The sequence below is a fragment of the Mangifera indica genome, chromosome 7 (assembly GCF_011075055.1).
Source record: "Mangifera indica cultivar Alphonso chromosome 7, CATAS_Mindica_2.1, whole genome shotgun sequence".
Taxonomy (NCBI): Eukaryota; Viridiplantae; Streptophyta; class Magnoliopsida; order Sapindales; family Anacardiaceae; genus Mangifera; species Mangifera indica.
Window position 1 is genome coordinate 743,207 of NC_058143.1, and position 18,558 is coordinate 761,764.

General features: G+C 32.6%; 1 protein-coding gene, 1 long non-coding RNA gene and 1 pseudogene across 2 annotated transcripts; 1 reads left to right on the top strand and 2 right to left on the bottom strand.

Annotated features, from left to right (window-relative positions):
• Positions 1-963: 963 nt before the first annotated feature.
• On the bottom strand, positions 964-2,714 carry LOC123220807 (putative disease resistance protein RGA4). The gene is made up of 2 exons (XM_044643389.1): positions 1,316-2,714; positions 964-992 (listed from the first exon to the last, which is right to left on the bottom strand). Exons 1-2 carry the CDS (start codon positions 2,712-2,714, stop codon positions 964-966), a joined length of 1,428 nt encoding a protein of 475 aa, XP_044499324.1.
• A 779-nt stretch (positions 2,715-3,493) lies between these two features.
• LOC123220672 lies at positions 3,494-7,904 on the bottom strand (annotated as a pseudogene).
• Positions 7,905-15,437: 7,533 nt separating this feature from the next.
• LOC123220678 lies at positions 15,438-17,126 on the top strand. Its single transcript, XR_006503120.1, has 3 exons — positions 15,438-15,611; positions 16,191-16,296; positions 16,376-17,126. It is a non-coding gene; the product is annotated as an uncharacterized LOC123220678 (long non-coding RNA).
• Positions 17,127-18,558: the final 1,432 nt, after the last annotated feature.

Sequence of the window (18,558 nt, forward strand, 5' to 3'; positions counted from 1 at the left end):
CTAATCTCAAGATAATTTATATTGGAAAGAAAATTGGCGTTTTCCAAACTTTGCCATGATTCTATAATCTCTTGATTATGAACAATCTTCAAACGATCTACTCTTTGAAAACCTTTCTTTAATTTATCTTCAATTGTCGAAATATTTGCAAGATATCTAGAATTCAAATACTTAAAATCAATCGAACCATCATTACACACTGTTCCTTCACAACCATCAATTTCTAATTTGCAACCTATAGGATAATTTGATAATGAGACCACCAACTTTGGACAATCCTTAATAACAAATCTTTCTAATGAAGAAAAATAATTAGGAACTTCTCCAATAAGTTGGGGACATTTTTCAATAGTAAACACACGCAAATTAGAGAGCCATGACAAATCTCCTAACCAAGATGGAAAACTTTCACCACCATACCCTCTGATTGTGAGTTCTCTTAAATTGATAGGAGGCTTTAGCTTGTCAAGTAGATTCATTTCTACATTTGTTGTCTGTGAGTTTACTTGATGTCCCCATTCTAGTAACAAAACTTTTAGTTTGCTCTTATTGCTTAGTATTTGCTCTTGTATGTAATTTAGATCTGTCACATTCTGTAATTCTAAAATATGAAGCTCTCCTTGAAGAAAACTTAAACTCCTCAAATCTTCCAAATAAGAATGTGTATCCTCTCCCACAATAAAATTTGACAACACTTGAAGATTTTTCAACTCTTTCATTCCAAATGACATCTCTTTCAATAAATTACAGCCACTTATATCAAGATGACATAGATTGGTCAAATATCTCATTTTAGAAGGTAACTTCTTGAGATAAAAACAATCTTTTAATAACAAAGTTTGCAAGTTAAATAATTGGCACGTTGACTCAGGCAAACTTCTTATCAAAGTATTCGAAAAGTTAAGAAACCTTAGATGCATCATACCTCCAATTGAATTAGGTAAATAACGGATGTGATATCCTTCAAAAGATAGTACTCTCAACTTTTCTAACTTTGACAACAAATCAAAAATGACTGTAGCACTTATATAACTTTTAGATCCATGCCTCATAGGAAAAAATGTTCTTAGACTTTTTACTTTTTCCAAGGCTTTAAATTTATTTTTTTCAATATGACCATCAGATTCATAAGTGAAATGATGAATTTCTTCAAATTTTTCTGGTAGCTCAACAATATTTTGCTCATATCTAAAACCGATTCCTTTAAAAACCAATTGAGCTAGATCATGAACAAGATCATGCATAACATATTTCGAACTATGACTATTCAATTGTTGGAAAAGTGACCTTGAACATAATTTTTTAAAACACTCACCTGCCTCATCTAGCTGTTTATCAGATGGTTGAACAATACCTTCCGCAATCCATAGAAGTGCAAGTTCCTTCTCCTCAAATTCGTAATCCTGAGGAAAAATTGCGCAATAGCCAAAACATCTTTTTAGATTCGAAGGAAGATAATGATAGCTTAGCTTTAATGCTGGGAGAATGTGATCCCTTTCATCAGATGTACTCCATATTTTGCTTTCCAATATATTTTCCCATGTGTCGCTCTGCTTAAAGCGTAGAAGACCACCAAGGGTCTTTGCTGCCAGTGGTAGGCCGCCACACCTTTCAACAACTCTCTTGTAAATTGAATCCGAAATTTGATTAGGAACAGCAAATGCACCAGCCCCAAACGCATGCTCCTGAAACAAGGATTTACAAGCGTCGTTGGATAAAAGCTTCAATTGATAAGTATGAGAGCATCTTATTGTTTGTGCAACATCTGTATCGCGTGTTGTCACGATCATCATGCTTCCAGGTGCACCAGCTGCGAAAGGAGACTTAAGCGTTTCCCATTGCTGGTACTCCACCTTCCAAATATCATCTAACACTATCAAGAATTTCTTTCCACTTACTGCCTTTTCCAGCTGAACTTGTATTTCATTGAAATTTTTTGGAACTTCCTTTGAGAATTGCTCAAGAAGTTCCTTTGAGATTTCTTCAACTTTAAAGTTGGTTGAAACGCACACCCACGCTTTTTTGTCAAACTTGATATCTTCCAACTCCTTGTGATTGTACACTTCTCGAGCAATTGTTGTTTTGCCGATCCCTCCCATGCCGACAACTGCTATTACTTGAAAGTTGGCACCGCTTTTCACCATTTTCAATAGTTCGGCTTCATCTTCATTTCTGCCATAAACCTTTTGTTCAGGTCGGACGCTTGAAGTTTCCTCTGGTTTTGGCGGTGCAGCGACGTTAGTTGGTGGCAGTCCAGAACGCTCTTGATCTTCACGTTCAGCTGATCTTTGTTGGCGAAGTTTATCCAACCGGCTATTGATTTCTTTGATCTTGCACCCCATCTGGACAGCGAACAAAGGACTCGGTAAACAAGCGGGGAGGCAGCTAAATCCTTTGCTAGAGCTTGCCTGGTGTTGTGCCTTCAGTTTGTTTCGCAAAGCTTCGTAGGCAAACTCATCGAGTAAATCCTCCGCATCATAAGCCCACTGTTGAAGATTGTCAAGCCAGTTCTTTACGCTTTCATCTGACAGTTGCTTGTCTTGCGCATTGCGAAGAAGATTTCCAATGTGTGTCAACTTGTCCTTCAGCTCTTTGAGCTTTGAATCTACCCCTCCAACAAGTTGCTGGGCAAAGTCCCGCACTTCATTGGACCCCAGTATCTTAAACAACCCCTTAACGAGTTCGGAGATGACGGGCTCAAGAACGACTTCCATGGTTCGATTGTTGGAAATAAGGAAAGATTTAAGATTGTAACAAGCAGAGAAGAATGTGAGAAAGAAAGAGAAACTGGTTAGTTATTGTGTTTTAAGTGCTCAAAATAAAAGAATATTTGAGTCACAAGTCATTCTTAGATGAATACCTTACTTATTCTTGAGATAAAGAAAGGAAAGGAATCCTTCATGATCATCAACTTTGGGTTGTTTGATTGTGATGCCAAATCTACTTTTACTTGCCTCCTCCTGTCATCTACAGCCCATACCTTTTAAAAAGAAAAATGAATAGAGAATCATTCTTTGTGTCTTTCTTCAGCCATTTTGGTTTCCTCATCCTTGATCATTCTTCGTAATTCACTCTGTATATATTATAAATGGAAAAGACAGTCTTCTTATATACCACTCTGCTTTTAAATTGTACAAAGCAAAGGAGATTCTCTGCTTGCTCTCTGTTTATAAGATTTCACTGAGAATTTTCCCTTTCTCAATTAGGCCATTTCTAGCTGTGCTATATAGGCTTGTTTCCAATTTTAACAAAAGGGTTAACTTATTAGAGGTTAACGAATGTTTGCAATCAAGGCTTGTCACTACCCAAAGCTTCAGCATCATTGAAATGGTGGTGGCTCAATAACAAACAGGCAGTGCTTTAACATGTTTATTATCAAATCTTTTTCTGCCTAATTAGCCTGAGGTTTTATTGGTTAAAAGAAGTATATATGATTAGTGAAAGAAAGCCATAAGACAATCACACACACAAGAACACCTAATTTACGCGGTTCGGAAAATTTGTGCCTACATCCACGGGAGATGAGTCAAATGACAAAAATGGAAATAATAATACAAAGTCTAATGCAGTCGCATTAAACCCTAACCCAAACGCAAAACTGTTGTACACCCTTATCTCTCTCCCACTTTATGTACACACAAGTTCCAAAATATGAAATTTTCTTCTGCAGTCTTTTTTTTCAATTATTTAACAAGTCCTCATAATTTCCAAACACCATTCATGAGTCAAACAACATTATAAACAGAGAAGCCTGCAATTTTTCCCCACCAGTGCAAATATTCCTCGTCATCACAATTAGTTCATGGTACCATGGCAACATGAAGAAGCCCCAACTTTAAGAAGAAGCAATGATCTAGTGGCTTGTGGCGTTGATCGTCCTTATATTTTCTACAAATCTCTACGACATCAGTCTTAATGAATTTCACTTTCCAACTAAGTGGCTACACTACCTGCAAAACAGAGAAAAAGTATGAAATGTTTTAGGCCCAACAAAAGCAACTTTGAGAACATTCTTTAAAGAAATTACTTAAGACTTGAGACTGTTCAATTGATTTGTTAAGAACTTGAGATTATTTTACCCAGTACTTACCTTGATTTGATTTTACCATATGAATGTTGGTAACACATATGATGGATGTGCATCATATTTCGATGAAAGAGTTTGGACAGAAGACAAATCTGAAACTTCTCCAAAACCGCTTAGTCCAAGTTCATTTGCATGGATACCTCCAGTGGTAAATACTGATTGGATTCCAGCTGCATTGGCTCCCTTAATATCATGGTGAAGGGAATCGCCCACAGCAATAGTCTTTAGCATCAACACTGACTATGTTCATCGCTGATTTATATATTATCTGATAAATTATTACAAAGTGATAAAGCAAAGTCAACTGCACACGTACAATGACACGCATAAAAAACATAAATAACTGAACAATTTTACTAATTAGATCAAGACTAAGAGATCCAGTGACCTTATCAGGCTTGCCCATCCATCTCACTTCACCTCCAAGCTTTTGGATGCCAACGTACCTAGAAGGATCAACAAAATTTACATCTCAATTGGTAGGATAACAAAATTCCAAAATCTGCAATTTATATATAGAGAAATTCCGGGTTCTGTACAACAGGCCAAATTGTGAACAAAATCACCGGCAACAGGTATAAAAATGTCACAACACAGTCAAAGCAAGCTATTTTCCTTACACAATGTCGTGGTGTACTAAAGAGAATAGAATTTACCGGGCATAACATGCAGAGCCCTTGCCTCAACAGTCACATAATCTGGATTGGCTACAATCATTAGAATTTTCTTAGCTGCACAAAGCTCCAATATCTTTTCAAGATCATCAAGACTAGTAGGATGTGTCTCTCCTGAAGGGAGCCCCAAAGCTTGAGTATTATGGTCCAAAATAAACTCAGCTTCTTCTACATCCTCTACAACTTGAAGGCAAATCCCCTACAGCAAGAAATGCTTGAGATATGTATGAGCATATTGAATTGACTATTAAGTGGTTATACAAACAATCACAAAAACCCAAATAAAGAAATTTTGCTCATTTTGAATGAACTAAATAAAACAGGGGAGACCATCTTACAATACTACAATGATTATATTTATGATAAATGAGTAGAGCACCTAAATATGTTTAGACACTCAAAATTGGAGGCACATTCTTAACAACCAGGTCACGACTTTACCTATTTCCCAAAAGGTCACTTTTTTTTTTTTTTTTGGTTGCCTTTGGGAGTGACAGTTTCCACCCTCTGATAATTGCCAATTTAAACAAGTTGAAAATGGTTTATTCTTCAAACAAAGATTTATAGTAAGAACCTTTCTTAAATTAATGCTCCTCGATTTCTTTATTTTCAAGTACCTTACATCGATCAAACAAGGAAAGAGAGAATCCTAGGTAGTTACATCTCATTGGAATTAATTGAAGCACCAAGAGAATTAGAAGAAAAATAGCTATAAAACTTTAATACTTAGCATACCTCAAGGCATATAGCACGACGATGACACCAAGTCACGTGAATGCAAGACCTTCCGAGTGCTGCAAACCAAGCATCATCTCTCCTATTTATAGTATAATATATGAAAAAAAAATGAGATATACTGTACAACCTTAAACAATGTATAAAAAGTCAACAACACACATGCCATCTGGAGGATGAAATATGACTGAAAAACAATACCCTGAAATAAAATTTTAGTGAGAAATGAAAAATAATAATAATCAGAAACTCATAAGAAGAACAAGTTAAGAGAGTAGAATCAATGTGAAAAGTTTTTTTTTTTTTTTTGCTAAGCTATCAACGTGAAAAGTTGAGAGAAGAAAATGATCTTTTGACAAGCAACGATCATGGAATAGATTAATCATTGATTATAGTTTCCCATTCAAAAATAACGCGTCAATTGAACCACCAGGAAAGCTGATTTAAGGTGTGTGGTAAGAGAAATGAAATGAACACACTCAATTAAGAATTGACACAAAAACAAAATACATGTTGAAAGAATAGGGGGTCGTATAAACTAAGAGCAAACATTGAATTCGGCATGAGAGTTGAACTATACAAAATATTAATTCATATTGAGAATAAATGATTTATTAATCTTTAATCTTAGAGGGTGCAATACCCAACCTTTGCAAGTACTGATGTGTTAATTCTCTACTAATGATAGCTCCTACAAAGAGAGAAGTATTAAATCCAAGACTCTTCATCTTCTCCATCGTGGTTGAAACATGCCGTGAAGAGTTACTTATGATCTCCATTTCTACACCAGTGGTTGCTATCTTTTCTACTATCACCCAAAAAGAGAAATTCAAAACAATACACTATCACATCATTTATATAGTCAAGATATCAACCCAAAAATCTTAAGTGAAACATTCCAAGAACTGAAATATAAAATAAGTTGACATTCCTTATCACATACACATCCAAAGCTAATTACCAAACATACAACCAGAGACAATCAAACTCTATCACTATCACCACCTAACAACCCAAGAATTTAAGTTGTCAGACCATCATTAGTATCCATACAAAATGTAGCCATATATAAAGCTCTCCTACAAATTGATGTGAAATAACATGCTTGCACGTAACAATAAAGCTTAGAAAAATTTTAATGCGTCACTTTTGTATGATTGCTCATTTGCAAGAACGAACAAGTTTGTGCAAAAAGTCTACACATAGCATTACTCTTCACTATCCAAAGTGCAAAAATACAAACAACAGGTTCAAAGTAATTTATAAAAACTAATGCGATGTGATGTGATCAGATGAAGCATAACAATGAAGCTAATATACTTTGACATGTCTCTACTGCATGATAATCGCTTTTACATATATATATATATATATAGAGAGAGAGAGAGAGAGAGAGAGTAGCATTACTCTTCCGAATATCGATATCAGCCTAAAGCAAAAACACTCAAATGCTAAAACTCACATATGAATACATACATGTAGAAATTGCACCAGCATAAGGTTATTTTCCATCATGAAGGACCCCAAATTGATCTAAGAACCACGCCTGCACAAACAAACACCACAAACAACACAAGTACGCACACACCAATGAAGAACAATGGTATCTACATCATATATTAAATTCAACAACTTTCAAAAATTGCATTCAAAACCCTCTATAATTTGGCCCAATTCTAACTACACTCTTCAGTTAAAAATCAAAGCTTGCTTCTAGAGATTTATCAGAAAATTCTCAAAAATTATAACTGTAAAGTTAAAGCAACCACTTTATCAAATATTTCACACAAAAAATTATGAAAAGATTTTGCATAAACTATTACATCCCATTCGTTTGGAAGGAAAATAATTAGAAATTTCCCGTAGAAATCGAATTGGCGAAGTGAGTTTACCTTGAAACGGCGCGTTTCTGCGAGGTGGCGAAGCCCATCGAGGCTCTTTAACGGAAGGGTGTCAGTAGATTGAAAAGAGCATTTTGCCATCATTTTCGTTTCAGAAAACGAAAATGTTTTCAGTGTTTTTGAAATGTCTGTTCTTTTATTCTGTTTCTGATGGTTTTTTTGTAACTGTAATTGGGTTTCGAACTTCTGAACTGATAACAATCTTTCGACTGCAGCTGTCAGAGCCGAAGGGTCAAGTAGCAGAGGACAGAGGAATCAAACAAGGTGGGGTTCTAAAGAAATCATAACGTTGGGGTCTTTTGGAAATAATTCATTTCGAAATAATTTCAAGATATTAGCGTAAATACCTTGTCCCACCCAGCGCTTGGAGAAATTAATCTTCACCCTTTGAAATCTTAATCTGTAACCCAAAACGTAATTTTGTGGCGGAAGGGTGCTCTATGATGTCGGACAAGTAAATCCCATTTTAACCCTAACTTTTTTCATTTTTTAATCTGACCCTTAAAATGGTTGTTGGCAATTTGGCTAAACTTAATTAAACCACACTAGTCAAAGTGCAATTAGGTTAAATCTAGCTAAATTTTGCTTTTTCGAAGGTGATTTAGGCCAATCGCAAAAGGCTGAGTGCAATTCAGCCCTACTACCTCCAAATATTTTTTTTTTCATTTTTTATTTATTAATATAAAAAAATTGAAATAACTTTTATGCCCTTCTATCATTAGTTTTTCTATCAAAGTTACAATTTGTGTGAAAGCTTATAGTTTAAGAATTCAAAGGATAAAAATTTTTGGTTTTCCAAATTTTAGTTAAGATATAATAATTTACTCAAGATATCATCACAAATAAGGATGGATTCAATCAAATTGGTTTGACGTTGACTCTCTATTCAGATTGAATACGTTAAATTTAATTTGAAGTAATTTTAACTCATTAAAGTCAAGTTTGACTCAAAATTAATGTTGATGGGTGAGTTTCTCTCATTGATGATTATTTTTTTTATTTTAGTAATTTTTTCCTATTTTTAGTGTTGTTATTCATCTTTTTTTTATAGTACTATTCACTATTTTGAATAAGCAAAACTCAAATTTAAGTTAACAATTTTATATTCAAATTAAACTCAAATTTGTTAGCACTTATTTGGTTTCAGTTTAACTCAAATTCATATTAAAAGATAACATTACTCCAATTATAGATGGATTCAAACTGAGCCAATTCAAATCAAATTGATGTTTAGTGCAATTAGATCCAAATTATAACTGAAGTTTTAGTTTAGTAACTCATCTTGAATCCTCCTCTAGTGATATTATTTATTTTGTTTTGTCAGTAACATTATTTAACTTGTTAATGACTTTCCAATGACATCTTTGACTAACTTAAATTTAATTCGAACTTGTCATAATATATTCAAATTGAACTTGAATCAACTCATATTCAGACTTAATTTGATTTGAATGCAACCCTAACTCCAATAACTTAACTATTCCCTCCATCATTTTTTCAATACTAAAAGGTCTCCTATTGATAACATATAACATATTGAAAATCAATACATTATCTATAATTAGTTTGTGCTCTTTTCAAAATGCTCATTTTACCAACATTGTAAACCTATATATATATATATATATATATATATATATATATATATATATATAAAACTAATTCATGCACACATTATTACACAATGAAGGCATAAAAGTAAACACATAATTAACCCTAACATACAAACCTTCTATAAATGGGTTTATGGTCATCCAAAACTTGTTTAGAATGTTGATGGCAAGCCCAAATCCCCTCGAAACCTTAAAGATGGAATGCACAAAAAGGGCCTCTTGGATTTGTAAGAGATGGGTGTTATTGTTGTGGTTGTGGGTGGTGTTGTGGTTATTGAATGTGCCATGAAGATGATATGATGATGAGACTCTTATCTCACTAGGAATCTTGATTGATATAGAAATAAAAATGACCATTTTGTTTTATTGAATTTGGAATTGTATAAAAAACAATTCTATCACTAAGCCTCTACGTGGTTAAAAGAATGTTTTCTAGCACTTTTATTTGCCCATCCATCTATTCTCGATACCCTCATACCCTAACTACATAAGTCATCCCACATAATATACTAAAGTTTAAACTGATCTCGATATATCTGATACCATAATGAAAGTAACTAAAATCTCATATGTCTATTAATTATTATATCTTACATACATAACGGTTGGCCTATCAGAGTAACTAGCTACAATATATTGATCACACAAGAAAACTGATTGTAGTCTCTGTCTTACCATATATGTCTAGTTAAAAGACAATTATCTATATTAACACCCTAAGGTCGCCCTTACCCAAAGTATGTATGTGATGCATCCCATTGATCACGTAAAGAATTAACTAATATACCATAATTTTTTATTATGCATATCTGAACTGAACTAAACTATATGACTAGTAAGGTGTGATATTTCTATGTTTCCGTAAAATAAGTAACTTCAAATAATGTCAACTTATACGCTAACTTTAAAATTACCAAGACATAATGGTAATGAAAGCTTCACACAATTTAATAATCCAGTATACAATAGCAAGCCAAAACAATCCAACACGGTCCAATAAAAAGCCCAAAATATTCCACGACAATCCAATAATGCAAAGCTAAAAATAATAGACAATGATCCAAAGCTAAAGCTGTGGCCCAATCCAAAAAGTTAATAAATCACTCAATTCAAACCCTATCACGTAATCCAAGCAACCAAATGGAAAATCAATGCAACCCAATCTCCGAGGCCCAAAACAATTCCAAAAGGAGACCGGTCTGTTGTCGGAAAAGAGAGGGAATGTCACCGGAAAACCATAAGGGCTGGCAAGAGTATATGGCAGCTGCTGAAAAAATATTAAACCTTGGTTTGAGGCAGAAAAGGCAGGTTTAAACAAATAGATTGCAGAAAAGAGATATTGGCGCTGTTATTGTGTAAATAATTGAATTGCATACACAGAGTGTAATGATTCTACAAAGAAGTAAATCATATACAAGAAAAAAAAAAACCAACAATAGAAAAATATTCTAAATATAGGAAAATATCCTAAATATATTCAAAATATATTTTAACATATGATATCTATAAGTTGCATAAGTGCTTCAAGATTTGATATTTGTTGTCTTAGCTTAAAGAAGGATGATCCAACCATGTGTAATATAATCTGTTAGATAAGACGCCACCTTATCACCTTAGACATTATTTCTTGGTCTTTTTAACTACAATCATTATTTTTATTTATTCTTTATTTTTAGTTGTTTTTCTAATATGGTACATTCAATGACAGTATAAATTTTGCTTTTCAGGAATGAATTGCTTTTCAGAAACTCTAATATGGTACATTATGAGCTTCTGTTTTCACTTGATGTTTTAAAGTCTTACCAAGAGAAGGTGTTGTTTTTCAACATACAGTTTTAGTTCATGAATTAGCTATTTCATATTATGGTTGATTTAAATTTTATGAGTTTGGGTTTATCCCACGAAATCGATTGATTTCTTTTTCATTAATTAGTTGGGAATTATTAGTCAAATAATATTAAAAAACTTGAATATCCAAGTATTAGCTTGGCATGTTATAAGTATGTCTTGATGTATTAGGTAAGACATTTTATTTGATTCTCATAGTTTCATTATTCTACCTACATGGTTTAATTCTTTAATGTACCTAAACCTATGCAATATCAAACTTATGCAATAGAAAATTTCATTTACTTGTGTTGTAGCTAATTTTTAATTTTATCTTTTTATCATCCTTACATGGTGTAGGTGTGCCTCGTCGTTTTGGTTTTTTTTGGTGATCATGTGGATAAGAGGAATGTTGATGTTCTTAGGAGACGTTAAACGAGGACAAATGCTACAGTGCATTATGCTGGCCTAGAGCAAAACAATATGCTCTAAAATACCTTCTTCGTTATGTGTACTTTTGTTTTGATCACCTCAAATACAGAGACAAATAAATTAGAAAATATATGTCAATTTTATAAGAAATCTCATATTGGTGAGAATATTCACCCAATTTACTGATTTGTTGAGTTGTTATGCTCTCAAAATACATCATGCATGTTTCATCTGCTTCAAAGAAATTTTCAAATTTGCTTATAAGTTTATCCATTTTTCCCTATATCAAGAAGCATTAGACACGAGACAAAAGTAAGAAAGAAAAAAGGTTTTTCCTATCTCATTCTTTAAAATCTTAGATTCTCTTCTGCAGATTTTCATTCCTCAGTCAAATATTTGTGTACTTCAGCTGTTTCTTTTGATAGGGAGACAAATAAGGTACTTTGTGGGTATGGAAAACTACTTCTATGCATTACATTTTAATACAACCTATCAATTTGGAAGCCAATTTTGCACTTTTGTTAATGTGGTATACTCTTATTGGTTGGTTAATAAGACTTGCTGGCTATTTTGTTTTCACTGGCTATTTTGAATTGGAAAAACACTTTGATGCATTTCGTTTTAATAGAAAATATCTATTTGGAAGCAAATCTATGATTCTCTTGGTGAAGTTTAAAAAAATGTGCCCACCTTAGTATCAACATAAATGCGATTTAAGACGACAAGATGAAAAAAGATTCTCTGTTGTTATTTTGTAGGTTGAGAATGCATGTCTATATTCCAATTTGACATAAGCTTGATGCATAGATTACCATTAATGAACTTTTTTGAGAGTGAATTATTTTTATTGCCACATGCTCAGGCAATTTCTTTGTTTGGTGAAAGCTTCATCAAATGATAGTCTTTTTCTATATAGCATCACAGCTCCTGGCGATATACTGTAGGAGATGCTTAAAAAATGATGAGTTTCATGCATGTGAAATGGTTGGGACAATGGGTGTTGCCTTATCTGTTTGTACACTGCCTGGGCAGGTTTCATCATATCGTCTGGGTTCTGGAAAAATGGAACTTGGTCTTGAGATTGTGAGTAATTTTCTAAACGACATCTTATGCATGAAGTAATTAGTGGTGAATATAAAGTTTATTAAAATGTGTTTGGTGTAAATAATATGTTGGGAATAAATTGCATTTCATTCAGTGTTTCAGAATTTGTCAAGTTTTATCTTGAGTTGATTGCTTCTGAGGCTGTGCACATTAAAGTGGTCAAGTATTCTTGTGGATCTTTTACAGGGCCACTGCTTATAATATAGTTCCTAGACATGTAAAAATTTGCTTCCTTGTTGACAAATTAAATTGAAGTAACACAAGTTTCTTTTCAGCATGGTGAACCTGGTGCTGCTGCTGTGGACCTTTTTTTTTTTTGGCCCTTGGGAGTGAGAGTTTCAACCCCCTAATAATTGCCAATGTAAACAAGTTGAAAATGGTTCATTCTTGAAACAAGGATTTATAGTAAGAACCTTTCTTAAATTAATGCTCCTCTATTTCTTTATTTTCAGATACCTTACATTAATCAAACAAGGAAAGAGAGAATCCTAGGTAGTTACATGTTTTGGAATTAATCGAAGCACTAAAAGAATTAGAAGAAAAATAGCTATAAAATTTTAATACTCGGCATACCTTAAGGCATTTAGCACCATGATCACTCCAAGTCATGTGAATGAAAGACCTTTCGAGTGCACACTAAGCATCATCTCTCCTATTTATAGTATAATATATGAAAAAAATAAGATGTACTATACAACTCTAAACAATGTATAAAAAACAAACAAGACACATCATTCGGATGATGAAATATGACTGAAAAACAATATGCTGATATAAAATTTTAGTGAAATGAAAAAAAAATTCAGAAACATATAAGGAGAACAAGAGAGTAGAATCTATGTGAAAAGTTGAGAGAAGGAAAATGGTCTTTTGATAAGCATCAGTCATGGAATAGATGAATTACTTAATATAGTTCCTCATTCAAAAAAATAACACACCAATTGAACCACTAGGAAGGCTGATTTAAAGTGCGTGCTAAGAGAAATGAATTGAATACACTTAATTAAGAATTGACACAAAAACAAAATACATGTTGAAAGAATATGGGGTCATATAAACTAAAAGCAAACATTGATTTCGGCATGAGAGTTGAACTATACAAAATATTAATTCATATTGAGAATAAATGATTTCTTAATCTTTAATTTTACCCAATCTTTGCAAGTATTGATGTGTTAATTCTCCACTAGTGATAACTTCTACAAAGAGAGAAGTATTAAATTCAAGGTTTTTCATCTTTTCCATTGTGGCTGAAGCACGCAGTGAGGAGTCACCATTTTTGCACTAGCGGTTGCTATCTTTTCTACTGTCACCCAAATAGAAAAATTCAAAACAATACACTATCACATCATTTATATAGTCAAGATATCAAGCCAAAAATCCTAAGTGAAACATTCCAAGAACTAATATATAAAATAAGTTGACATTCCTTATCACGTAAACATCCAAAGTTGATCACCAAACATACAACTAGAGGCAATCAAACTCTATCACTATCACCACCTAACAATACACAACCCAAAAATTTAAGTTGTGGGACCATCATCAGTATCCATACACAATGGAGCCATACATACAAGCTCTCCTACAAATTGATGTGAAATAACATGCTTGTGCGTAACAATAAAGCTTAGAAAAATTTCGATGCGTCACTACTGCATGATTGCTCATTTGCATGAATGAACAAGTTTGTACAAAAAATCTACACATAGCCTTACTCTTCATTATCCATAGTGCCAAAAATACAAACAACAGGTTCAAAGTAATTTATAAAAACTAATATGATGTGATGTGATCAGATGAAACATAACAATGAAGTTAATACACTTCAACATGTCTCTGCTGCATGATAATCATTTATATATATATATATATATATATATATATATATATATATATATATATATAGAGAGAGAGAGAGAGAGAGAGAGAGAGAGAGAGAGAGAGAGAGAGAGAGAGAGAGAGAGAGAGAGAGAGAGAGAGAGAGAGAGAGAGAGAGAGAGAGAGATTTTATGCTCTTTTCAAAATGTATCTTTCTCATTGTGGGCCATTCTTACAAGTAAGAGTGAATTCGAAGCAAAGTTGAATTAATTAGAGTCAATTTAAGTTTGACTCGAATATATAATAATTTACTCAAACTTAACTTGCTAGAATTGACAAACAATGATCTCAGAGAACAAAATGGTAATATAAAAGAAAGAGAATTGTAAATGAAGAACAAAAAATACTAGAGAAAAATAAGAGTCCTCAAGGGGAAAAAAAAGATTCAAAGACATTAATCTTAAGCTCGATAAGTTGAAATTATTTTAATTTAAGTTTGACTTATTCAAATCGAACATCAAACTTAATTTGAATTTATCTTTACTTAAAATATATAATATAAACTTATCACATCATTCATATATTAATTAAAATTTATAATAAATGAAAAATAATTTAAGTATAATGAATTGTTTCAAAAACTTTTAATTAAATAATTCTTTGAGATTTGATAAGAGAAAAAAAAATGATGCCCATGACATTAAATTTTGAGAAAATGTTTAAATAATAATTTTTCAATGCTAGAGTTAGATATCATTTGATTTGAACTATCTCCAGTTCAATGCGTAGTTTGAATTAAATAAACAAAGTTTTAGCTTAAATAAATAGAGTTTGATAAACAATTCTTATTTTCTTAAACAATGAGTTTTAAATAATTAAAATATTTAAAGTTTAAATGATTTTAATCAAATTCAAAATTAGATCGCATTCAAATTAAATTTAAACTTTAATTTTATAAATTAAATTAAACTCGAATTAAAGATATTTCAACTCGTCTCTTTTAGGTTCAAACCCATATCAAATTAACTTTTATATAAAACTCAGTTTATATCAAATTTAATTTTAATAATTGTTATTAACGCTACTAACAATTCAAATATTATATAGTGAGCCTTTGATAACTGAGTAATGCTCTACGGACCGGCAGAGTATAGGAACACGATACACTGACTGATGTGGCAGGTGCCTTTTCGTCAGCCACATCATCAGAATGCCACGTCAGTCTAAACATCAGAAAAAATCTACCAATCAATCAATATTCTCTTTCTTTCCTAGATGGAAACACCGCCATTGAAATTTCTGTCTTCCTCTTCCACCACTGTTGGTTTTCGTCTACTACCATTACTGTCGGCTTCCCTCTATTAGCACCACTACCATCTTCCATTTAACAGAAGCTTTGAAATCAGTTGTATTCAGGGTAACACCAATCTTTCACATTATTTTAGTTTACGTTTATTATGTGTTTGGATATAAAGAAAACGTGAGAAAGCAAAAGAAAATTAAAGATTCTAAAATATTTTCATTTGTTTTTATGGGTAATTCTCGTTTATGTAAGAAGGTTTGTGAGAGTTATCTTTTTATCTATCTGATGTTTTCTAGGGTATTGATGTTATATGTACTCTGATTGAAGGTTTAATCAAGGAGAGAAAACTTGTATGTATTGGGTTGTATCATATCATAATATTATATTTTAAATTGTTGTGTTGCAAGGTGTTTGATGAAATACCTCTATGAAATTACTTGATGTTTGCTTTACTTTAGTTGGTAATATGAACAATTGTCACATAGTTTCTGCATAAGGGTTATCATTTCCTGCAAAATTAATCGAGTCTGCTAATCTCACTTAAGATTGACAACTGTGAAAATTCGTGATATGTTGAAGATAAGGTTTGGGAAAGAATATGCTGCTCGTGCTGTTAAATGCGAAACAACTGTGAAGTCAATCCTAAGGCAATAAACTTTCTGATGTTCCTGGTTGTTCTTTGGATTTTTACAGATTGTGCATAAGTTGTCGACTCAAACGGCCTAGCTTGGAGAGGAGATTGAAAGTGCTCAAGGAGACTTCTGCTGAAATTTGTGTCACTCTTCATTTGGAGGAAGATGTTTGTAAATTGCATACTTGAACATTCTAAACAGCTTGTTAGTGTTTCATTGCTAGATAATTATTTTCTATGTTTATAGGAACAAAAGCTACAAGACCCTAACAGATCAGCTACCTTTGATAATGCTAAGCTCGGTGTTGATACACAAAGCTTGTTTGCAGATTTGAAAGTGGACCAAACGTTATCTGAATCTGTGAAAACAAGAAAGAAATACAGAGATGTGGCTACAGCTACTTGAGATGCTTTTGAATCAGCTACTTACGCAGCTATGGCAGCAAGGACTGCTACTGAACTCTTAAGGTCTGAATCACAGGACTATGATACAGATAATGATGGTGGTGGTTTCAGTCATCGACAAGCAACTGGTTTTGAATCTTACTTGTCACTAGACACCTAATCTTCAAAAGGGACAAATTTGCAGTTATAAAGGAAGATGAAGGTTCTTGTGATAGATTAGATTTCGACAAAATGTAGCACATGGACAACCCTGGCTCCAAATCTGGATTCACCATAAACTCAGAATTATCCTATGGTAAAAGCTATGCAGAGGAGAAATAGGATGACAAACGCATACAGCTTGAATTTTAGAAAGCAATTACATGAACAACATTCAAGCACAGGCTGGAAGCAATTTTCAATGAGGACTATACGAACTCAGAATATCTAAAAGCTGTTTAGTTTTAAGTGCTATTAAAATTCAATTTGTGCATAGCCAGAGTTCATAGTTGGCCCTGTTACTTCATTATTTAGTTTATTTTGTTATTGTAGTTGTACACCTAGACTTTTGATTGGAAATAAAGAGATGGGCAATTTTAAGCTGTCATTTTTAATGCTTTGTTCAGTATGCTCATCCCCCAAAACTTCCAGCCTCTTAATCAGCCAATTCACAGTTTATCCTGCAAAGGGGTGATTATGCATATTAATTGAGATTTTCATTTGTAATTAGTCAATACAATTCGAGTTACATAATTATGACACAAAATGAGAAAAAATTCCTAATATCTCGTAAAAACTAAAGCTGACTTTCAGGATTTATCAGACTAACACAAACTAACCAAAACTTTCTATCAATTGTTACTGCCATTCTGCCACAAGTTGATGATATCGGTAGCCTGATGGAGGAGGTTTATCCTCTTCATCTGAGAAATCTTTGACTTGCTCTCTAGCATAACCTTGACCTCTTCCCAGGCATCTTTCCTAGGCCAAAAGTAATGGGGACTCAAAGGGATTGTCTGTCTCATGCCATGGTATCATTTCGTTGAGTGCAACTCCAATGTAATTTTGGTGAGAAATGAAAAAGTTTATAACCAGAAACACATAAGTAATTCGAGCTCAATAAGCTGAAATTACCTTAATTCAAATTTAACTCATTCAAATCGAACTACAAACTTGACTTATCACATCATTCATATATTTATTAAAAATTTATAATAAATGAAAAATAATTTCATAGAGGCATTTCATTTGAAATGACTTCTTACAAAAACTTTTTGTAATATTTAAATACCTACACTTGTAACTTTTTGTATAATAAATTGTTTCAAAAACTTTTTGTCTATGAAATTAAATTTTGCGAAAATATTTAAATAATACTTTAAAAGGATTAATGTAACACTAGATACCATTTGATTTGAAATGACTCAAGTTTAGCTCATAATTCAGATTGAATTTTAGCTTGAATAGATTGAGTTTAATCAAAAATCTTATTCTCATTTTTCTAAACAATTGGGTATGAACTAATTAAAATATTCAAATTTCAAACTGCTCTAATCAAATCCAAAATTAAATTACATTTAAACCGAGTTTGAAGCTTGATTTTACAAATCAAATTGAACTCGAATTAAAGATATTTTAACTCGTCTCCTTTTAAGTTTGAATTGATATCAAACTAACTCATGTTTGAGCTCAATTTATATCAAATTCAATCCTAATTATTTTATATTAACCCTACTAACATTCAAAAATAATACAGTAATTTCTTCTTTTTTTTTAAATTAAGAGTATAATCAAAACACATCTATTTTTATACCACACCGTTAAGGATGGTAGTAATACGGTGTGAGATTTTTTTTTTTTTTTAACAGAATAGATAGCTCCTAATAATGTCGAACTCATTGGCTAATTCCAAAACTACCAAGGCATCACAGAAATGCGAGCACAGCACAATTTAATAAGCCAATATACAGCAGCAAGCCGAAACAATCTAACGTAGTCCAATAAAAAGCCCAAAATATTTCACAAGGATCCAATAATGCAAAACTC

Excerpts from the sequence above, each read along its gene's own strand:
- LOC123220807 (XM_044643389.1), bottom strand. The coding sequence starts at position 2,714 with ATGGAAGTCGTTCTTGAGCCCGTCATCTCCGAACTCGTTAAGGGGTTG. Across the intron at positions 993-1,315 it reads TAAACAGCTAGATGAGGCAG|TTAGAAAAGTTGAGAGTACT; the intron begins GTGAGTGTTTTA and ends TTGTTGTCAAAG.